The sequence below is a fragment of the Alligator mississippiensis genome, chromosome 8 (assembly GCF_030867095.1).
Source record: "Alligator mississippiensis isolate rAllMis1 chromosome 8, rAllMis1, whole genome shotgun sequence".
In the NCBI taxonomy this organism is placed as follows: domain Eukaryota; kingdom Metazoa; phylum Chordata; order Crocodylia; family Alligatoridae; genus Alligator; species Alligator mississippiensis.
Window position 1 is genome coordinate 29,619,704 of NC_081831.1, and position 23,866 is coordinate 29,643,569.

The window sequence follows — 23,866 nt, forward strand, 5'->3', positions numbered from 1 at the left end:
CCTGAGTTTTCACCCCCCTGTGCCTTCAGACTTACAAGTGACATGAGTTTTGCTCTGAACAGTTTGAGGTGCAGCTTCCCAGAAACCCCTGCATGTATCTCCATGAACAACCTGCATGTATCTCCTTCTACAACCATGGCTCCCACTTCAAGGACAGAAGACTCCTGGGGAAAGACAGCATCCAACCCCTTGCGGAAAGGTAAATCCCTTTTCTCAGCTAGGATGGCCAATCTCTTAGATAGGGCTTTAAACTAAGATTACACAGGGGATGGGGAAGCGCTAACTGGAGCCCACCTGGGGACTAATATACAGGGAAGCTCCATTGACAATGAAACCAAGCAAGCCACTTTTATGTGAGCTATGAAAATGGCTCCCTTTCAATGCAACAGGCAGCCAGTGACTTCAGTAGAAGGACTTAGGTGCCTGTACACCAATGCCAGAAGCATGGAGAACAAGCAGGAGGAACTAGTCCTCCTGCTTTTCACTGGGCACTACAATCTAGTAGGGATCATGGGGACCTGGTGGGACTCCTCTCGTGACTGGAGCGTAGCCATAAAGGGTTATGTCCTTCACAGAAGGGATCAGGTAGGGAAGAGAGGTGGGGGTATTGCCCTCTATATGAAGGAGATACACACCTCCCTACAGGCCGATGTTGGCCCCAAAGGAGAACAGCTTGAAACCCTCTGGGTCAAGCTCTGGGGGAGGTGTGGTGAAAGAGACCTGACTGTAGGTGTATACCACAGGCTGCCTAACCAAGGGGAGGAACTTGATCTAGCATTTGCCCATGAACTAATGGAGGCTGCCTGTGCATGGGACATGGTTGTCATGGGTGACTTCAACTACCCAGACATCTCCTGGGAGGAGTGCTTGGCCAGCTTGGATCATTCACAATCCTTCCTGACCAGCACTGAAGAGCTTTTTTTGACTCAGGAGGTGCACAGGCCAACTAGAGGCAATGCAGTTCTTGACCTGGTCCTGGCCAAAGGGGATGACCTTGTGACCAACTTAAACATAGAGGGCAGCCTAGGCAATAGTGACCATGAAATCATTACGTTCACGGTCCATTGGAAGGCTGACAAGACAGATACCAAGCTCAAAGCCTTAGACTTCAAAAATGCAAATTTTAATAAGCTCGGGTCACTAGTAGAGAATGCCCTGAGGGACCAAGGACCGCAGGTAAAGGGAGCATGAGAAGAATGGTCGTTCCTTAAGGATACAATCCTTAAGGCTCAGAGAAAATCCATTCCTTTATGGAGAAAAAGCAGCAGAAAGGTCAAAAAAGCCTCTTGGCTAAGCAGAGAAGTTGCAGCCATCTTACAGAAGAAGAAAGAGGCATACAAGCAATGAAAAGTTTGGGACAGCCTCTAAGGAAGACTACCTGACAATGGCCTGCACTTGTAGAAAACAGATTAGGCAAGCTCAGGCAGAAACCGAACTAAAACTAGCTACAAGAGTCAAGGACAACAAGAATTCCTTCTTTAGCTACATAGGGAGTAAAAGGAAAACTTATGGGAGTGTGGGGCCACTGCTCAATGCCTCAGGATACCTGGTCACTACCACTCAGGAAAAACAGAACTCCTAAATGACTACTTTGCGTCGGTCTTTCACAAAACTAAAGGGAACATGTCAGGTAGGGCATAGAACAAGAAGGGTGAGATTGACACTGTTCCCACCATTGCCACAGAACTGCTGTACAATCAATTGAAGATATTAGATGTATATAAATCAGCAGGACACGGATGAACTCCACCCAAGAGTGCTGCAAGAGTTGGCCAAAGTAATCGCAGAGCCCCTGGCAATGGTCTTACAAAAATCATGGGCTTCAGGAGAAATCCCAGAGGACTGGAAGAGGGCCAATGTTGTGCCCTTCTTCAAGAAGGGGAAGTGTGAAGACCCAGGAAACTACAGGCCAATTAGCTTAACTTCTATTCCAGGGAAAATTCTAGAAACATTAATCAAAGAGGCTATATGTGACAAACTTGCAGAAGGCATGCTATCAAATGACAGCCAGCATGGCTTTGTCGCGGGCAGGTCTTGGCTGACCAACCTAATTTCTTTCTATGATCAGGTGACTCGTCACCTGGATGAGAGAAAAGCTGTTGACATCATATACCTCAACTTTCAGAAAACCTTTGACCTGGTATTCCATGAGGTACTGATCAGACAATTGGAAGATAGTGGGCTCAACTGAGGGACCATCAAGTGGGTGTGAAACTGTTTGCAGGGCAGGACACAGAGAGTCCAAATGAATGGATCGGTGCTGTCCTGGTGAGATGTGGGCAATGGTGTACCCCAGGGGTAAGTACTTGGCCCAGCACTGTTCAATATCTTCATCAATGACCTGGATGAGGGGGTGAAAAGCCCATTGGCCAAGTTTGTGGACTACACCATGATATAGGGTCATGCGGACACACCTGCAGATAGGCAGCAGATACAAGCATACCTAGACAGGCTAGCATGTTGGGCAGAACAGAACCAGATGAGGTTCACCATAGAGAAATGCAAAGTGCTCCATCTGGGAAGGAAGAACCCTCAGCACACCTAATCTGACCAGGACTACAAATGAAAGGGATCTGGGGGTAACAACAGACCCCAGCATGAATATGAGCTGGCAATGTGACGCAGTAACCACTAGGGCCAATAAAACTCTGGCACGCATCAATCAATGCATCTGCAGTAAATCCAAAGAAGTGTTTCTCCCACTTTACTCAACACTGGTGCAGCCACAGCTGGAGTATCGTATCCAATTCTGGGTGCCTCACTTCAACAAAGACATGCTAAAGCTCGAGAGGGTCCAGCGAAGGGCCACCCACATGATCAGGGGCTTGCATGGAAATCCATATGAGGAGAGGCTGAGGGAACTCGGACTCCTCAGTCTAAAGAAAAGAAGGCTGAGAGGGGACCTGATTGCAGCTTACCGCTATATCAGAGGCGTACATCGGGGCTTGGTGAACAACTGTTCACCAGGGCACCCTGGGGGAAAACTAGAAACAACAGCCACAAAATCCTGGAAGATAGTTTCAGGCTGAACATTAGTAAAATCTTCTTTACAACTGGGATGTCCAGACTATGGGACAAGCTCCCCCCATAGGTGGTGCAATCATCTACCCTAAAGGTCTTCAAGAGAAGACTAGACAGTCACCTGGCTGGGGTCATCTGACCCCAGATGTCTTTCCTGTTCATGCAGAGGGCTGGCTCTGATGATCCTCCGGGGTCCCTTCCAGCCCTGATTCCATGAAACTTGACAGGCTTTTTGGGCTCAGCAGGGGCTACCCTCCCTGCTGTTTTCATTTGAATCAGGCAAGAAATAACAAAGTTATAGGCAGTTTCATTATTCCCCATTATACCCTATGGGCGAAACATCAAAACAGTGCTGAAACAGCTAAATGGTTTTAATGAAATGAAACTGAACAGTGCTTTGAAATGAAACAAAACTCTAAACACTGTCCAATGAAACAGCAAAATGGAAGGCAAAATGAAACGGAGGTGTTTTTCACAGCCCTAGTATTAAGCTATTACTGGAATCTATAAAACTGTAAAAGAAACAGGAAGCTAAGAACCTGATTAAAAACTATTAGAAACAGCTAGGCAGTCTTTAATCACAGCCTGACTGAGAGCTCTCTGTTGTGAGTAGTTGAATATGTGAGATCCATGGTTGTAGACTGCACAAGAAGGTGCATGAGGGCCAGATGGCTCAGTTCCTACAACCACCAGCACCAGGATTGAAAGCAGTACACCTGAAAGCAACTGCCACTCCTCACAATTCTCTCTATGCCTCCTTGAGGCATTTTGGGTGCTTTCGTGCATCACCCCCATGATACTGCCAAGCAACTATTGGACCTGTTTGACCAGTTCTTTTATCCAGTACCTTCATTTGTTAATCCTATTCACCAGCCTGTCTGTTCTCACATAAGGTGCCTGGCTGGTCTGCCTTACAGTCCTTGGTGGGTGTGGTGGGACAGTAGGTGGTGCTATTACGCTGAGTCACCCACCTCACTGTGCCTGACCAAAACCCCGCTTTGGGTGTCTCCCCTGGGGGTTTCTACATTGGCTGACCTCTTTCCTGGAGCACACCTGCATTTCTTGCCTGGGTAATTGCTACCATCACCTGGGCTCCGGTCTTGGTTAGGGCTCTGTGCAGTCCAGGGTACACAGACTCTGCAGACCTTGGACAGAGGCTTAGACCATAGTGGTATTTTGGGGGGCTTCTTTTAGGCTGAAGCATTCATAAGTACCCTTCTCTATGGATGGAAAGTAAAAAGCCACGTCCACCTTAGCCAGCTGAGCGAAGGTGGATTTAAAGGCTAGTCTCACCCCCATCTTGCATTTACAGCAAGATGTGCTATAATAGATAGCTTTATTGATTAAAAAGGGAGAGGGAGAGAGTGAGGAAGGAATACAAAACAATGGAAAATTGAAAGAAAGCCTACTTGAGCAAAACAGATTAGGCTTGTTGGCCCTTTTGATATGTATCTAGTTCACTTAATCCTAAATTACCTGCTAAATTTCAGGTAAATTACTCACATGTTCATCCAGAGACGGATGAACTCTGGAGGTTTATTGTTAGTTTCAGGGTCCCAAAGGTGACTGGCCCTCTCCAAAATGGAGTGACCCCTTATATAACCTTTGTGACCTCATCACTGAGTCCCAACCAGAAACAGGCACTATTGTATGCAGACCAATTCTTTTAAATGTTGTCAGCATCCTCAGGTAGAGAGACCAGGGTCACAAAACTGGTCCAGCAGGTCTCATGTGGTGGGAAACTCAGGACAAAGAAATTTATACAGCCCAGTCCACTAGGAGACTAGGCTCAGTTGCCTAATCAACCAGTGTGAAGAGGAGGCAGAATGGGTTGGGTTTCCCCTTACAGAAGTGAAGCAGACTGAGGATGATTTCTTCACAGTGGGGAGGGGCGGGGGGGTTGCAACTGGAACTGGAAATGAACAACAGAAAGCACTTTGTAAAACAAATGCGGTTAAAACACAAATTTAAGTACATTTTGCACTAGGCAAATGATGCACTGCTCAAATCCTGCGGTCAGCAAGCAGAGGTTTTACCCAAAAGGCATGAGACTGTGCCTGGCAAGGGTCAGGGAGCAGTCCATGATTGTCTGTTAAAAAGTTGGCTACATAGGCATAACTGGGGAAGGAAAAACAAAAAAATCCCCCCCTCACCAAGTCTCCCAGCCAAATGCAATCTCAGAAGTCAATATAGCTAAGAGTTGACTGACCATTGCACAGGGATTATGCGTACCTTGTGTGGAGGTGGAGGACCCCGGTCTCTCCTCCTGCTGTTCAGAAGTATTCGGTGACCTGCCCCTGTCCCCTCTGCTGTCATCTGAACTGAATTTGCTAACTTGTGTGTGAGTGGCAGATGTGGTTGGAGAGCTGCCCTCAGTTGAACTGGCCATAGACGAGGACGCCCTGGTGGCCTGAATGGATCATATTTTGCGTCAATCCAATACCTCCATTAGTGGCTTTAGGAACTGGTAATGAAGCACGTGATGAACAGGGGTGCCCAGGTGCTGTGTCTTGGCAACATCACAATGGAACTTTGCCTGCAGGGTTTTTGCCTTGACACAACACTCTTCTTTGCTCCTGTTGTGACCATGCTCTGACATTCTGTGGGTGACATCGATGAAAAGGTGTCAGTTGGCTCTTGGACTCTTTACAAACTGTTGCATGACCTCAGAGTGCCCCAAAACAAACACAAGGCTCTTCATTTCAGCAAAGGCCCATGCAGACCTAGACCTACACAGTGGTGTTCACTCTCTTCTTGCACATTTCTCAGACATGTTAGGTTAATGGGTGTACCCCCAAGAGTGCAGTGGTGGAATTTATAGATCTTGAGGTGACCTCTCACATGGAAGTTCCAACCCCACCCTTACCATTGTAGGGTCTGTGCAAAGTCACAAGACCAGACACATTGCACAGTGGAGTAGCAATTTTTGGTGCCACAATGAGGCGAGGTCATTTATGGGGCAGTCTTGGGTGAGTGAGTGAGGAAACACTGACAGGAATGGCAAAGTTTGGCAGTGTCAGGGGAAGCAATTAAGGCATGCTTCTCCAATGGGAGACTTTACACTTTGGGGGATCCCACAGACTCAAAAGTCAGAGACTGAGTATGAATGTCTAACACTTAGTGCATCCCATTTCTCAGAAATGGGGGACCCACTTGCAAGCACTGGGTACTGGGTGGCCATGATGTCTGGCAGTGTGTGCAGGACCCATTTTTTCATGCCACACCTACATGCAAGTGTACACTTCAGCGGACCATGTGGATCTGAAAGTCGGGGACTGAATCCAAATGTCTAAGATGGAGTGAACTCCATTTTTCAGCAATGGAGAACCTGCTTGCAAACACAGGGTGCTGGCTGACAGAGAATAGGAGGAAGAGAAAGCGAGAAGGATTTCTAGGTCAGGATGTGTTAAGAGGACACATTAAGGTATGCTTTGCCTGTGGACAACATTAAACACTGGGGTACACTGTGGACCTGAAAGTTGGGGATCATTGGTGGATGTACGTCTCTGTGGGGACTACGGTTTTTATTACTGAGGAAGATGCCTGCAAAAACAGAGTGCTGTGTGGAAGAGATAAGGAAACAGTAAGAGGGATGCCTAGGTCTGGAAGTGTCACAAGGGCTGATTAATGCAAGGGTCAGCAGCTACGCCCCCCTCCCCCCCTCCCGGAGTGCATGTGCAAAGTTTGAGGACCAGACATGCTCTAGAAATGTTTCAATTTTTGGCGCCAGGCCAAGTGGTTCAACTGGGGCAGTTTGAAGCCAGGTTGGCTTGATAACAGGTGGTGAGGGTGGCAGGGGAGGCTATGTCTGGGCATGACCCCTCCCTGTGTATAAACCTGATCCAATTTAAGGACTGTGAGCAGGTTCACAGAACACCACTTTCGAACTGCCATGGCAAGGAGGTCAGATGCCCCAAGGATGCAAGAATATATGGACACCCTATTTTGCAACAACCAGTCCCTATCCCAATTCTTGTTCTGCTCATCCCTACAATCTTCCAAATTCCAATTATCATGGTGGTGATGCTGCCACCCCGCCCCCCAGTGGTGATTCTCCCACCACCCACTGTGATCATGTTTCATACACTCACTGTGTTGTGGCTTTACCATCCCCCGCTTCACTCAAGAACAGAAATTGCAACCCAATGACCATCAGGTGAGAGGACTGGAGCAGGGGCCAGAGGAAGAAAATCAGCAGTGGTAAGATTTTTGTATGGGGGAGGGTGGGGATTGGGGATATAATAATAAGGGAAGGCAGTGATGAAAGAACAGTTTAGGGTAGGTGTGAACAAGTCAGGCTAACACACATCTCTCTCACAACTGCCCTCCAGTTATGCATTGTTTGATGGCTGACATTGCCACACAGACTCCTGGAGATGTATTTCTAGTGGCACTCAGTGTATAGGTATTTTTACAGAAGGATGGGAACATATTGCTCAGGAAATCTGCTTTAAGGTGAGGTAAAAGAGTGGGAGTATGGGACTGTCATGGGGGCGATCAGGTGAAATAGCCCTGAACCGCACACTGGGGGCTCCTAGGGCAGGGACCATGCACAAAAGGAAAAGAAACAATACAAGGAAAATGCTTACCTGCAGCAGGGCCTGCAGCATAGCCAGAGTGAAGGAGGGAACCCGCATGGGTTGTAAGCTGTGCCTTTATTCAGCTGAGACCAGCCGGTGACGTCATCGGCAATCACCAGTCGGCAGGAATAAAAGGACCACTTGTGGAGGCAGGGGGAGAGAGAAGGAGAGAGAGTCAGTGGAGCCTGTCAGTGCCAGCGACAACAGGCATACCTGAAGGAGAGAGAGCCAGCAGAGGCTCTCTACACCAGCAACGACCGGCATGCTTGGGAGGAGGGAGAGCTGACAGAGGCTCTGTGCACCGGCGGAGGCTGGTGTGCCCAGGAGGCAGGAGAGCCTGAGGAGGCTCTCTATACCGGAGGAGACGGGTGTGAGCAGCAAAAGAAAAAGCCTGGCAGGGCAGTAGCAGGCTTGGCAGCAGCCCACAATGTGAACAACGGCCAACCAGACCAGAAAGGACAGTGAGGCGCTGGAAGCGGAGTGCCTCAGATGAAATTGGGGGAGAGCGACTCCGCAAGCCGCATGAGGCGGCATGAGGGGAGCACCGGCTCAGGAAGAGAAGCCTTAGCCACCCCTGACCAGACGACGGGTCAACTCCCAGAGAGTTCCCAAGTACTGGGTGTGGGATACTGACTGGCGGGTAGGAGGACAAAGAGATCTTAGAGAAAGTGATGAGGAGGACACCTCCATATCCTAATGATAGGGCCAGGGAGGAAACCAGGCGGGCCCTCCCCAACTCGTAATTTTGTTTTGTTCCTTTTCTTTTCCCCCCTTTTGGAGGGGTTGTGTGGCTGATAGACGACGCCAAGGGACTAAGTCCCCTAGCAAGGAAGAAGTCCCAGTTAAGGGGAAGGGAGCGCAGCATAGAGGCATCAGCAGGACAGCTCCTTTCTGTCCTTCTCTTTTTTCTTTGCCTTTTTTTTTTGTTTGTTGTTTGGTCTTTCAGTTCCCGGCTTGAGGCAGCTCAGGGCAAGAGGAGGCCCAGTATGGGCTATATAGTGGATCAGTTGAGCCACCATAGGAGAAAGTGCTGGATTCAAGAGAATGTTGGGGTCAAGAGCACAGCTGCATTGGAGGAACGGCTGCCAAGATCCAGTGACCTGCCAAAGGCTGGTGTGAGGCTGGGGTGTAGGGGAGGTGGAGCACTACGGACGGCTGTCTAGTGGACTACCTGCTGCTGAGGAGCCCCTGGCAGTATGCCCCCCCCCCCACTGAAATTACATTCAAAGTTGTGGCAGGAAAGTCTGGGGGTGTCCACCTGGGTGATAAGTATCTACCTCAGGGTTTACAAGAAACCTCGAGACATCCATTACTGACCGTCCGGGCCAAGGCAGCACGTGAATGGCTGTTCGAGGCCAGGTGGTCACAGGGACTAACCCTGATCTCTTCTCTTCCCCCGAAGAATCACAGTCACATCAGAAAAAGGGACCCAGAAGAGTAGACAAGGAGGGGATATTTTTGAAAAGGGGTGGGAATGGGTACTTTAGACTGTAAAATTGATTTATAAAGAAAATAAAGTCTTATCCTTGTAAGTTTCTGTGTGTTTACAATCAATGCACAGACTGGCAAATGCCTTGTGGCTGTCGGCCTTCTGAGGATGTGTGGTTGTCCCTTGAAGGGGTGGGGGAAATAGTTTATATGTGCTGCACTGGGGAGGGAGGGGTTCAATCATGAAGCGTGTCCCATGGAGTACAGCATGGAATTTCAATGTTGGCACGTGGGGCATAGCTGTGGCTGTGATAATGGGACTGCTTAGAATTTTTGAGAGTGTATAAAGTAATACACAGTAATTTACAAAGCCGTAGAAGTTCTGATGATGAGCAGACAATAACGTTACTGTTGATGGCATCTGTAAAAAGCAGGGGATCCTAGAAGAGATTGCAAATCTGGTATTGGGAATTTAATCTTGAAATATGGCTGGACAGGTGAGATCAGGAAACAGTCAGAGGAATGCCTAGGTCTTTAAGTGTCAGAAGGACCAAGTAAGACAGGGGTCAGCAGTATTAAACTGGATGCCAGTTGTACCTAGCAGAACCCAATGTTGAGGACCATTTTTGAATTTGTGTCACTGAGCGAAAAGCTATTTTCAGTGCTGAGGGAGATGCGTGCAAAAAAATGGCGCATTTTTTGTGGAGATCAGGAAACAGTGAGGGGGAGACCAGGGTCTGGCAGTGTCAGGAGCAATGATTTAGACAGGGGTCAGCAGCATCAAACTTGATGTCAGCAATACACAGCGGACACCAGACTGGAAATGTGTTTTGCTGAGCAATGCCAATAATTTTCCTGCAGAGCAGTTTCCATAAAAAATTGGGGGGGGGGGGAGGGGAGGAAGCGGTTCTGTTTCAGGGTGCCTAGCATAGTTCAAGAAAAATGTAAATTTCAAGATGAGTAACAGAAACTGGTTTAATTTTAAAAAAGAACTTTTAATTTAATTAATGAACTTATTAAGATTGAAGGATTGATTCATCAGCTGAAGATTGATTCATGTTGGGTTCTGCAGCTACACCTGCTATATTAAGCATTCATTACACAAGAAACCTGCCAATGAAAACTGTAAATTACATGGAAGTACCAGTGAATTGCATCAGCACCTGGTGGGCAAGGGGCACCAGAACATGTAAAGTGGCAAGTTGACCTGTATGCAACATGTACATGTGATAGATTTGCCATGGTAAAACGAAATTTCATAGATAAATTTGCCACAGTAAAACTAAAATACATAGGGGATGGTCTAAGTCACTGAACAGTCACAGGTACAAGTGCCCTTGGGGATTAAACCCCTGTGACATGTATGAGTGCCCAAAGTGTTTAGATACACCTACATTTGGAACCCTTTCAAAAGGGGCATGTATCAAAAGGACAGTAGCAGGTTTGTTCTAATTGTTTTGTGTGAATGAGTGAAAAGGATGCAAATGTAGCAAAAGAACTTCAACTTTAACACTGCTTCATCCAAGTTTAAAGTTGGAGCAGATTTGCTACATTTGAATTGTAATAAGTGTCCAGATTTAGTCAGCTACATGGTTGCCTAAATGCCAAAAATGTCACTTTCACACAAGTGTTCCTGGACACAAAGCCCTGTGTTCCTGGACAACCACATATATGCTCAGACTGGGTATATGCACAGGGAACTAAATGGGAGAGAAACTTCCCATCTTTCTCCCCAGTAGCTCAGCAGCTACAGCATTCACTTTGATACCTGGAGGTCCTAGGATCTCCTTACTCAGAGGACGCTTGAACCAGGGTCTCTGACTTCCTAGCAAACCTTGCTACCAACCCATAGGTCAGTCATTAATCCAACAGCTCCCCAATGTCCCTTTTGAAGTGGGCCCCTTGGGCAGCCACAGGAGAGAGGTGTGCAGGAGATACTTAGGGCCAGAAAGAAGAGAGCAAGCCTAAGTGTGTGGGTCAGCTGTCCTGTAAGACAGACTTCTAACCCTTGCTCTTAGTGAGACAGATGCTTTCCCCTGCACTGCTCCCCCACCCATTTTTCCAGTGGCTATATTAGTAGCTCAGCTTAAAAAGGAGCACCAAAAAATTGCCAGAATAATGGCTGACCTGTGGCACAATGGTTAGAGTGATGTTCTAGGTGGATGGGGTTCCTAATTTCAAATCCTGCTGGGTCACTGGTATAAAAAGTCTATGCCCCATGTTATTGAGACAATAAATATAATTTTTTAAAATCCAGATGAACGCGATCATTTGGTTCCCTGGAGACAACTGGCAGTGGGACACCTTGTGCTACTGCTAGTTGTCCCTGGGGAACGCCCATGCCATACACCCTCTGGCATGTGGTAAGTTACTCCAGGTGGGGTAGGGGAGGCTGGGACCAGCACAGTTGTTGGCCTCAGCAGCCTTATATGGCATCCTGGGGGCTGGGGAAGCTGCAGCCACATTGCTCCTGCAGCTTGGAGCCTGACTGGCAGTTGGAGCATGGCTCTGGCTGGCTAGGCTCCAGTTTGGGTGGCTCATGCTGTCCCCATATGTGCTATCCTGCTTTTTTTTTGCAAGGTAGCAGTGCAGGAATGGCCTGAATGCCTGAATGTGTGGTATGTGTTGCTGCGGATGGGTCTGTTGCTCATCTGGACATGGCCCCATCATTGTCCATGCCATTGTGACATAGGGGGGAATTCCTTCTTAATCTGAAATTTGGATATCAATATCAGTGGCTTAGGGAGACCACTGAGGACCCAATGTAGGAGGAGGGGAGGGGTGCAGCAAGGATATGCCAGCCATGGTAGATGGGGGGAAAAGGTACACAGCATACAGTGGTGTGGGTGAGAGGAAGGGACGTCTTACCTGCTTGGGTTGCTGCTGCTGTTGCCACTGCTCAGCATCAGCAGTGTCATCTGCCCCATGGCTGGGCTTCCTCAAAGCAGATCCATTCACTCCTTCTACCAAACACACATATTGGAAGCAGGACTATGCCTGCTCTGGAAAGGTTCCTGGTGGGAGCGGAGGGGGAAAGGAAGCACCATTCTGCTTACCCCACTCACGCCCCACCCCAAGATACATTGCTGGGTGCAGCATTGTACTGCCCAGCTCCTGTGGCTTGACTGGGGCAGTGCAGAACTTTCCCTACTGCTACAAAGGCTCCCGGGGGGAAGAAAAGGGTAGCACCATTTTGCTTGCCCCCAGATATGCTGATTGGTGTGGTGCTGTACTGTCAGCTCCTATGGCTGGGTAGCATAGTGCAGAGCTTCCCGGACAGTGCACAGGGCAAAGACTCCAGGTGAGGTGTGTATCCTACAGCCCCCTCATAGTGCCTGAGGTGGGTACCCTACTAGCCCCACCCTAGTTATGCTACTGATTAGTATGACCTTGAGCAGAAAAATAAGAACCTGCAACTGGGGATCTATGGGTTTCTAGTACTGTCAGGAACAGCATCGCAGTTCAGTCAACTACCCCCCTTTCCTTCCTCCCCACCTGGGAATTAGCTGTAGCCAAAGCCTCAGAGGAAGGTCAACTCCCTCCCTTTCAGAAGCCAGTAGCATCCTTCCTTGTCCCAACTGGTGACTAACAAAGCCCTGGGGCATGGGATTTCCAGATGTCTTCTGTTCTAGAGAGATACTTTTGTACCCTAACCTGGAGGCTGCAGTTATATGATTTCAAGTCAGGCACACTGATTAGTGTGCCAAAAGTCTCTGTTCTACCATACCATCCCTTCCACATTTTTTCCTGTTCAATCTTAAAGTAATTCAGATCCTTTGCCCCCACTGCTCTTCTGGGCTGATCATTCCAAGACTTTGCTCTTTTGATAGTTAGGGCTTGTCTTCTAATTTCCTATATACATTTATTCATAGTCAGTATGTTGGCATTCATTTTTGTTGTTTTTGAGCCTGAAAAGCTTTCTTCTTTTCTAATATTACCCCACAAATGAACTTGTAAAGAATGATCATATTGCTTCTTAGTCTCTGTTTTGCTAAACTAAATGAGCCAAGTTCCTTAATTTTCTTTCATAAAACAGTTTTCTATTCCTTTAATCACATTAATGGTCCTTCTTTAAACTCATTCCATTTTTAGTTAATTTTTTTTAACACTGGTGACCAAGACAACACATAGCATTCTATGTAAGAGTTTTACCAATGCCTTGTGCTAGTACCTCAGTGCTTCTACTACGTATACCCTGCCTTATACATTCTAACATTCTACTGGACTTTTTCACAGACTTTTTCACTTTTATTCTGATTGTTCATGGTCATCTTATTATCAACCAACACACCCAGATCTATCTTTTCCTCAGAAGTCTCCAGTCTCCAGTCTGTACATCCCTTGTTATAACATGAGTCCATATGGACTCATAATCATCAAGTGCATGATTTTGCACTTCATATTGTAAAATTCTGAGTCTCCATTCCACAAGATGACCTAAATTGAGGTTGTCAAAGATACAGTTTATGGGCTGGATCTCGATTGCAGATGGCTGGGTAGCATAGTGCATGACATCCAGGTCATGGGACTCTGTAAGGGGGGGTGAGAATTGGGGGGGAGGGGGGCAGTGGGGGCATGTATTGTTGGTGGGATGGCAAGCGATGGGTATGTTAGTTTCTGCAGCTCAGAAACTTGTGGCAATTCATGTTGCTGCTGCTCACCCTGCTGCTGGAATTGGAATTCCCTGTGGCCTGGATCTGGTCCAGAGGTCCAATAGAGTTTGATACTTCTGATCTAAATCTTTGTGTAGACCACTAGATATAGTTGTATTACACTGTTAGTTCAGTCATTAATACATTTAGTAATTATAACATTCAGTGTTGATTGGAATAGCCATTTTGCATCATATGCCAGATACCCAGGGGACAGAGTGGGCTAAATCCTATTTCATTTTACATGAATAAATGCAGTTAAATAACTACAGATTTTGGCAGTAGTGCACAGTTTGTGACTCAGTTCTGAGTGTAGAAGCAGGCAAGGGGGTTCTGTTTATTTCTCCCAGCTTCCTGAGCCTTTGTAACACAGTTGGGTCATGTTTTCAGGTTTTTCTTCACACCCAGAATTGTTACAAACAAAAACTTTGAAAAAAATGAAGTTAAAACACTACAACAATTTCTTAACTCCTGCAGCTGAAGCTGAAAAAAACACTTCAAATTTCACAAGGCTCAAGATAAAATTGCAAGTTGGCAACATTGCTCTTATGGCAGGCATATAGTCCATGTCACAATCCTGTTCTTCCCAGACAGATTGTTTAGCTGCCCTTTGTCACCCAACCTGCATCCTCATTTTGTAGGTGTTCCATTCAGAGTTTTTCTTGGTATTTACTTGATGGTATATTTCAATAGTTTAATGACGTTTTTTGCACAAGGGACTGCATTTTGTTCCCACCCAAGTCAATGGCAAAACTCATCAAATTCCATGTGAACAGGATCAGCCCCTTAATGTTTAATACTTTCACTATTTCTCATTGGCTAAAGGACAAATGACAGAAAGCAGACGTGCTTGTTAGTTTAAAGTAATTTCTCTCTCCCTTTAAGCAGAGAAATGAAAGGAAGTCAGTTTCTGGCAGCTCTGGGGTTTAGCAGATTTACATACAGTTAAATTTGATCCTACATGTAAAAGTCTCTGAAGTTTTAAAGATTAGACATTATATTTTTTACAGAACGAAGTAGGGAATTTGCTTTATCCTAGACACCACGTAAGGAATTTCCTTTGGGAAACAAGGAAATGAGCATTGCCACACACTTTGGATCCTGCTCCAATATGAGATTCTGTTCCAGAATATCTCCTGGATCAGTTCGTCCTGTTTTGGTTCTGTTTTTAGTCAAACAGGTAAGATAATTTAATTACTAATGACTGGTACTAAGATACAAATTTTCCTTTTACTTAGCATTTAGATATTCTTAACCTGCATGCTAGTTCATAAGGCACATTTATTTAAATTCATTACACATTTCAAAAGAATATTGTTGAATGATGAGCCTTAAGGTGTTGTCTCAATCTCCTACCCAGATAATATATTCATATTCTCCTATTCTGATTATGATTTTTATGTTGAATGAATTGTTTATATTTCCCTTATAGTAACTCTCTTAACATTTATATACCAGATGTCAAGCTTATTTTCTGCTCCCATTTTCCCCACTGCATCATATGAAGGACTGTTTTAGGTATAATAGTAAAGTGCATCGATTTGAATGTCATTCAGACTTCTTCTAGAAAGTCATAAATGATGCACATTTCAGTTTGCACTTCTGTTAACCACCAAATATTAATATAAAAATTTTAAAGCTTCAACTTGTTTACAAAACTCTGGTAACATTATACACAGTGTTTATGTTATTTTCTTCTGCTTCTCTGCTGAATTAATTCCCTTTCTCTCCTTCTAAATAAAGTAAAAGATTTGAAATTCTTAATATAGATTCATATGTGGAATATTGAAGAGTCTAAAAGATTTCTTGCCCAATGGTTTCCATAGAATTATTTTTAAAGTTCTTTTCTTTTGGAAATAAGATCAATGTGTTCATTAGTAAGTCAGGTACATTTTTAACAATTTAATAACATTTTATAGTATATGTAATTCCATTCTGAATAAAAATAACATACAAATGCAGCATTCATTTGTGGGAAAAGAAAGACAAATTAACTCCTGTATTAATATAACAGATTTATCACTGACCAAAACCTACAATGTGTTTCTACTTATGTGTCTTTATCTGACTCTGCTTTTAAGGAAACATATATTGTTGCATGTCTTGGTTTTGGAAGGGTTTTTCATAGAAGCATAGAAAATTAGAGTTGGAAGGGACTTCAGGAGGTCGTCTAGTCCAACCCCATGCTCAGAGCAGGACCATCCCCAACTAGATTATCCCAGCCAAGGCTTTGTCTAGCCAGGTCTTAAAAACCTCCGAGGAGGAAGATATGGAGATTCCACAACCTCTCTGAGTGCTTTACTACCCTCCTAGTGAGAAAGTTTTTCTTAATATCTAACTTAAACTTGTCTTGCTACAATTTTTTATTTATTTAAAGTCAATAAATACACCAAGACTTCAAATTTTGGAAAGAAAAAGATATTGCATTCATACAATTCTAACCACAGAAATGAGTTCATATTCATTTAGAATTCAAGCACCACTATGTTTAAGGCTTAATGCTCTTTTGCACCACTTTAATAGTGCAGCTGTTTGCACATGTTGTCAGTGTAATGCACTTTAATGGTGTGGCTGTTCGCATATGTTGGTGGCATAATGCGCATTAAATGACTTCAGGGAGCAGCAAACGAAAACATCTCCAAGATAGTTTAGTTTGCTGTGGAGGGAAGCACTGGGGTCCATGCAGCTCAGGGGCTGTGCAGGCAGCCTGTGCATGCAGGTGACACTGAAGGAAAAAAAAAGTGGTAAGCCTGATCTTTATTTTTCTCCCTGGAGCCTGTCTGCCTGCCTGAGCCATGCAAGGGCCCGGTGGTTCTTTCCACAGCTGTGATGCCCCCTGGGAACGCCCAAGCCGGGTGCCTGAGGGTGGATGCTGCCTGGAGGGCGCTGCCTGGAGGGCGTTGCCACTGATGCGGAGGGAAGCACCAGCCCCCGCCACAGCTCAGGAACTGCTTGGCCTGCTAGCAGCTCACCCTCCCTCCCACCGCCAAAGAGGCAGATAAGGATTGGGCCCAACCCTTGTGCACATGCCATGGGGCTTTACTTTGCCATAAATTGAAGCAGTGTTTTTAAAGACCCATCGCTTCAATTTAGGGAGAACGATACCAAATTAAACCCCCATGGCATGTACAAATGGCCTAGGAGAATTCACACGCCTAATGTGATTCTATTCCACCCTGTCCTGTCCAAATCCTGACAATCCATTAATGCATCTACCTTTATAACAAATTGTCATCTTACACTTAAGACTGAGTCATAAAACACAGTGAGGAAGAATAGGACTCTCCCATTTCTTGCACTGACTGTTTTCCAGGGACTCAAGCAGGGTGGCATAGAATCACAATTTGGTGCCTAAGTCCATTTCATTTATGTAGCTAACGGAGGGGCTAGCACTTGGTCTCAAGTACAAAATGTGGATCATTGGCTGCTGCCTGACCCTTGAGCCACCTGGACTTCAGATATCTAAGTTCACAGTAAAGTTCCTTCAATGTGCAAATATCTGCTATCTGATATGTCAGAAAAAGAACAAAGCAGCTCAGTGCTGGTTTATGCTAAAACCCCAGCAGCATCCACAACTAGGTTTTCCTCACCAGCTTCTACAGGGAGGACCAATCCAGTAGGTATTCTCAGAGCATACTAACCAGCCTCACAGAAACACATGTGGTTGCCAAGTTCCTTTATTAGTTCAGGGATGTCAAATATAGTCCTTGGGCTGGATCTGGCCTGTGGAGATCCAGCCCATGGGGCTTGTGTCAGCCCCAGACATGTGGGGTGAGGCTAGTGAGGGAACAGCCTGCCACAGAATGCAGGGTCTTACACACAACTGTCAGTGCCAGGGAGGTTGAGCAAGGGTTGTACTGAGACAGCCCCACTCACCCTGTGGAAGCTTAGCCTGACACCATTCACCCTATACCTGCTTAGCAAATGCTTGCCCCACTTCCACCACTACCTCCACAGCTGCTGGTCCTACCACTGCCACTTCTTTCCTTGCTGGTGCTGTCATCACCAAAACTGTAGTCATTGCAGCAGCCACTGGCTTTGCGGATCTAGCTTGCAAGGATTCACACGTTCCATATCTGGCTCAGGGCATGGGATGAATTTGACAGCCCTATGTTGGTGGTTAAAACATGTAGCAGGGTTTTGAGAGGCCCACACTAAAATCTTGCCTCTTCTTAAAAGTACTTGTACCCATACCTCTAATTCTGAGGGGAGTATCTACTCCAGTAGTTCTCAACCTTTCTTAGACTCAAGGCCCGCCTCAGAAAATGCCAGCTATTAGCTTTCATTCACTTCTTGATTATGAAGAAATAATAGAGAAATTCTTCTATTCATAGAATCATAGAACATTAGGGGTGGAAGGGACTTGAGGAGATCATCTAGTCCAACCCCTTGCTCAAAGCAGGACCAACCCCAACTACAACATAACAGCTAAAGCTTTGTCTAGTCAGGTCTTAAAAACCTCCAAGGATGGAGATTCCACCACCTCTCTGGGTAACCTATTCCAGTGTTTTACTACCCTTCTCGTAAGAAATTGTTTCCTATCTAACCTAAAATTTCCTATTGCAAAGTACTCAGAAAAACCATCAAAGATCAGAATGATTTTGACACTATGGAGTCCTATTTGAAATGTCTGGGTGTGTCCAGAACAGTGCTCATGTGCTGTTTGTCATGGGCAACTGGTGCCTCCTAATATTGGGAGGGCACCAGCAGCCAATTGCTGACCAGGGTGGGGAGGGGGTCCCCCAGCAGCTGACTGCATCCCCACCCCCGCATGAAAGTCTGTGGGGGCAGGGGCAAGAGGAGGAGAAAGGGCCATGGGGGAGAGGCAGCGAGGCTGGGGCTGGCACTGGGCAGGACTCGGGCTCGGAGCTGGGGTCCGTTGCACCCTTGCAGCCTCCTCTTACCCTGCGCCAGGGGTCATTGCCCAGCGCCAGCATTCAGCACCCACCAGCTCTGCACTGGTCCTGGCTGCTTCCCTGAACCAGCCCCAGTCTGGCCACAAGCCTGCACTGCCCGGGGGTGCCCAGAGCTGGAGCAGGGCCAGCCTCAGCTGCTTCACTAGGCCAGAGGAGACAAAGCCCCCAGGAGTCATGACTCCCACTCTGCCCCATTTAAGTCATCCCTGGGAAGAGCCTGGTGGCTACTGCAGTCGTGACAACGGGGAGCCAAGGGGGGTACGTGGCTCCCGCCATCTTTGCACAGGGCAATGGGGGGCTGCAGCTGTGAGGTGAATTGGGATCTGCCTGCTCTGTGCCTCACTGCAGCCTTTGAAAGTGGTGCACTGACATGTGTGTCCTGCCATTGGGCAGGCTGGGCAGTGAGGCACATGGTGCTGTGCCGCACTGCTTTCATAGGCTGCAGCAAGGCACGGAGCAGGCCGTGCCCAGCTTGCCTCACAGCTGCAGCCCACCCTTGCCCTGTGCAAAGATGTGGGGGGGGGGGGGGAGGCGGGGGGGGAGGGGAGGGAGGGAGCTATGTGCCACCCTTGGCTTCCCAGCACTGCAACACTGCAGGAGCCAGCAGGCTCCGCTTGTCCCACCACTCCATGCACTGTGAATGGGGCCCCAACCAGATTGCATTGGGGGGCAATCAGGGCCCAGTGGCTCATCCAGGGCCACAGCACGTTGGAGCCAAGGAGTTGGGGAAATGTGTCGTCCCTCCCCCAGCTCCCCTGCAGTGTGCGCAGTAGCACAAGTTGCTGGGCTTCAGTTGCCCTACAACCTGGCCTGGCCAGGGCCCTATTCTCCATGAATGAAGCACTGGCCAGGCCAGGTTGTGGGACAATTCCTACAGTGCAACAGGGGCAGTGGTGAATGATTTGGCCCAACCCCTATCCCACTCTCTTCTGCACTGTGAGGGTCTTGAGCTCCCTTCCCCCCCTCCAGCCCAGAAACTAAAGGAAGAAGAAACCTTACCTACCTGCCTGCTGTGCTGAGCAGGCTGCCAGCCTGGCATGCCCCTCCCCACTGCTGCTGCAGCCTGTGTCCGGGTTGCCCCTCAGGGGGTGCACGTGAACCTGCGTGCACCCCCTATGCATCACCAGTGCAGTTTGTAGTGCCTTAAAGGTGTCTGAAGTGCTGCAAACGTCATGCAGTGCATGTGTAACCATTTGCCATGCTGCAAATTTGTAGTGTGGTGCCAAAATATGATATAAAGAACTCCTGGTATAAAATGCACCCCCTCCCCGCCTCAGAACACACCAAAGAAAAACAGACATGGAGTCTGAGTCCTCCAGGGAGATGCTCTGGCTGTGGGTCAGAGCACATCCCCTCTTCTAGTTGTCCCCCTGCTCCTCCAGGATGCCTGGAATCAGGAGGAATGGGGAAATGGCCATTTCCCCAAAGCAGGGAATTTTGCCCCACACCATACCCCACATGCAGGAGTGTGTGCAGCAGCAAATGGCCGTGGCAAACGCATGCCCCTGAATGGGTGCATTCATCTGGGTTTATTTTGTGAATCATGGGTAGGTATTTGCACACCAAACAATAATAATATATTATACTATTGTATACAATATTGTATATTGTATATGGAACCCTGGCTGAGAATTACTGGTCTACTCCCAAACTGCAGGTTATTCAGGGGTGGCGCTCAGTCTTTCCTGCTGTAGCTGCTCCACTTTGTATAAAGTACTTAAATAGGCATAAAAGCAGGGAAAGGAATCTAAGTACCTCCAACCTTCCCTGATGAATGTCCTAATCACTTAAGTACCCAGTCTTCATAGGCAAGGTCACATCCCAAATGACTGCACCTGGCAGCACAGTTTGGGGAGGAGATGAGTGCCAACAGTGGCAAAAGAACAAGTTAGGGACTATTTATAAAAGCTGGATGTTTACAAGTCCATGGGGCTGGATGGGAGAGGTCCCAGGTGATTGGAAAAGGACAAACATAGTGCCCATATTTAAGAAAGGGGAAAAGGAGGATCCAGGGAATTACAGACCAGTCAGCCACACCTCAGCCCCTGGAAAAACCCTGGACCAGATCCTCAAGGAATCCATTTCTTAGCATTTGGAGGAGAAGAAGGTGATTAGGAACAGTCAGAATGGATTCATCAAGGGCAAGTCATGCCTGGCCAACCTGATTGCCTTCTATGATGAGATGACTGGCTCTGTGGATGTGGGGAGACCAGGGGACATGATATAACTTGACTTTATCAAGGCTTTTGATATGGTGCCCCACAACATTGTCACAAGTAAGTATGGATTGGATGAATGGACTGTAAAGTCAATAGAAGATTGGCTGGATAATCAGGCTCAGAAGGTAGTAGTCAATACTTCAATGCCTACTTGGCAGTTTCTGTTAAGTGGAGTGGCCCACGGATTGGTCCTGGGGCTGGTTTTGTTCAGTATTTTCATCAGTGACCTGGAAGATGGGATGGTGTGCACCCTCAGCAAGTTTGCAGATGACACCAAGCCATGAGGAGTAGTATATTCACTGGAAGGTAGGGGTAGGATTCAGAGAAACCTTGGGAAATTAGTGGATTGGACCAAAAGGAATGTTATGAGGTTCTATGAGGACAAGTGCAAAGTCTTGCACACAGGATGGAACAAACTAAGTAAAGGCCAGAAACCGACTGGCTAAGCAGCAGCTCTGCAGGAAAGGACATGGGGGTTACAGTGGACAGTAAGCTAAATATAAGTGAACAGTGTGCCCTTGTTGCTAAGAAGGCTAATGGCTTACTGCATCAGTAGGAGTGTTGCCAGCAAATTGAAGAAAGTGATTCTTCCACTCTGTTCAGCACTGGTGAGGCCACATCTGGAGTACTGAGTCCAGCTTTGGGCCCCCACTACAGAAAGTATGTGGACAAATTGGAGAGTCCAGTGAAGGGCATAGAAAATGGTTAATGGGCTGGGACACATGATTTCTGAGAGGCTGAGGGAGCTGGGCTTATTTAGACTGGAGAAGAGAAGACTGATGGGGGATTTAATAGCAGCTTTCAACTACTTGAAGGGTGGTTTCAAAGAGGATGGAGCTAGATGGTTCTCAGTGGTGGCAGATGACAGAACAAGGAACAATGGTTTCAAGTTGCAGCCAGGGAAGTTTAGGTTAGATATTAGGAAAAGCTTTTTCATGAGGAGGGTAGAATCATAGAATCATAGAAAATTAGGGTTGGAAGGGACCTCAGGAGGTCATCTAGGCCAACCCCCTGCTCAAGGCAGGACCACCCCCAACTAGATAATCCCAGAAAAAGCTTTGTTTATCCAGGTCTTAAAAACCTCCAAGGATGGAGATTCCATCACCACTCTGGGTAACCTGTTCCAGTGTTTTACTACCCTCCTAGTAAGAAAATTCTTCCTAATATCTTACTTAATCTTCCCAACTTGAGACCATTGTTCCTTGTTCTGTCATCTTCCACCACTGACAACATTCTAGATTCATCCTTTTTCAAACCCCGCTTCAGGTAGTGAAAGGCTGCTAGTGAATCCCCTCTCAGTCTCCTCTTCTCTAGACTAAATATGCCCAGTTCCCTCAGTCTTTCATCAGAAGCCATGTCCCCCAGCCCCTCACCATTTTTGTTGCCCTCCACTGGACCTTTTCCAATTTATCCACATACTTTCTGCAGTGGGGGGCCCAAAACTGAACACAGTAGTTCAGATGTGGCTTCACCAGTGCTAAATAGAGGGGAAAAATCACTTCCCTTGACCTGCTGTCAACATTCCTACTGAGGCAGCCAGGTGTGCCGTTAGCCTTCTTTGCAACAAAGGCACACTGTTAGCTCATAATCAGCTTATTGTCCACTGTGACCCCCAGGTCCTTTTCTGCAGAGTTGCTGCCCAGCCAGTCACAGCCACTAGCCTGTACTGATGCATGGGATTATTCCATCCTAAGAGCAGGACTTTACACTTGTCCTTGTTGAACTTCATGAGATTTCTTTTGGACCAGTCCTCCAATTTGGGTAGGTCACCCTGAACCCTAGCCCTATCCACCAGTGTATCTACTACTCCCCCTAGCTTGGTGTCATCTTTAGTCTTGCTGAGGGTTCACTCTATGTCATCTTCTAGGTCATTGATGAAGACATTGAACAAAACCAGTCCCAGAACCAACCCCTGAAGCAGTCCACTTAATACCAGCTGCCAACTAGGCATTGAGCCATTGATTACTACTCTCTGAGCCCGATGCTCCAGCCAGTTTTCTATACACTTTACAGTCCATTCATCCACCCCATACTTCCTTAGCTTGCCTGCAAGAATGTTGTGGGAGACCGTATCAAAAGTCTTGCTAAAATCAAGGTATAGCATATCCACTGTATCCGCAGAGCCAGTCACCTTGTCACAGAAGGCAATCAGGTTCGTCAGGTCCTTGGTGAATCCATATTGACTGTTCCTAATCACCTTCTTCTCCTCCAAATGCTTAGAAATGGATTCTTTGAGGATCTACTCCAGGGTTTTTCCAGGGGCTGAGGTGTGGCTGATTGTTCTGTAGTTCCCTGGATCCTCCTTTTCCCCTTTCTTAAATATGGGCACTATGTTTGCCCTTTTCCAATCACCTGGGACCTCTCCTAATCACCATGAGTTTTCAAAGATGATGGCCAATGGCTCTGCAATCTCACCAGTCAACTCTCTCAGCACTCTTGATACATCCCATCTGACTCCATGGACCTGTATATGTCAAACATTTCTAAATAGTCCCTAACCTGTTCTTTCACCACTGTTGGGCTGCTCACCTCCTCCACAAACTATGCTGCCTGGTGCTGTAGTATGGGAGGTGACCTTGCCTATTAAACTGAGGCAAAGAAGGCATTGAGCACTTCAGCCTTTTCTCCATCTGGGGAGAAATAATACACAACACACTTACAGGCTCAGTGGTGCTACACTTGCCAGTATAACAGCTGAAAGAAATCTGGGGGGGTCGTGATAGAAAACAAAGTGAACATGAGCCACTAATGTGATTCTGTAGCTGGCAGAGTGAACAAAACACTGGCATGCATCTACCAATACATATCAAGCAAGACTAAGGATGGCATCCACCAGCTCTATCCAGCCTTGGTGAGACCACAGCTGGAGTGCTGCATCCAGTTCTGGGCACTGCACTTCATCAAGGATGTGGAGAAGCTTGAGAGAGCCCAAAAGACGGCCACACACATGATTAGAGGTCTGGAGAGCAGAGCATATAAGGAGATGCTGAAAGACATGGGCCTGGACAAAACAAGACTTAGAGGGGACTTGGTGGAAGCCTATAAGTATA

General features: G+C 46.9%; 1 protein-coding gene across 1 annotated transcript in view; it reads left to right on the top strand.

Annotated features, from left to right (window-relative positions):
- The first annotated feature begins 14,543 nt into the window (after positions 1–14,543).
- Positions 14,544–23,866, top strand: part of GLP2R (glucagon like peptide 2 receptor) — a 183,284-nt gene continuing 173,961 nt past the window's right edge. The window contains exon 1 of the mRNA XM_019498124.2: positions 14,544–14,861. Coding sequence (XP_019353669.1) covers positions 14,757–14,861 — 105 coding nt within the window. The 5' untranslated portion in view covers positions 14,544–14,756. The remainder of the gene's footprint in view (positions 14,862–23,866) is intronic.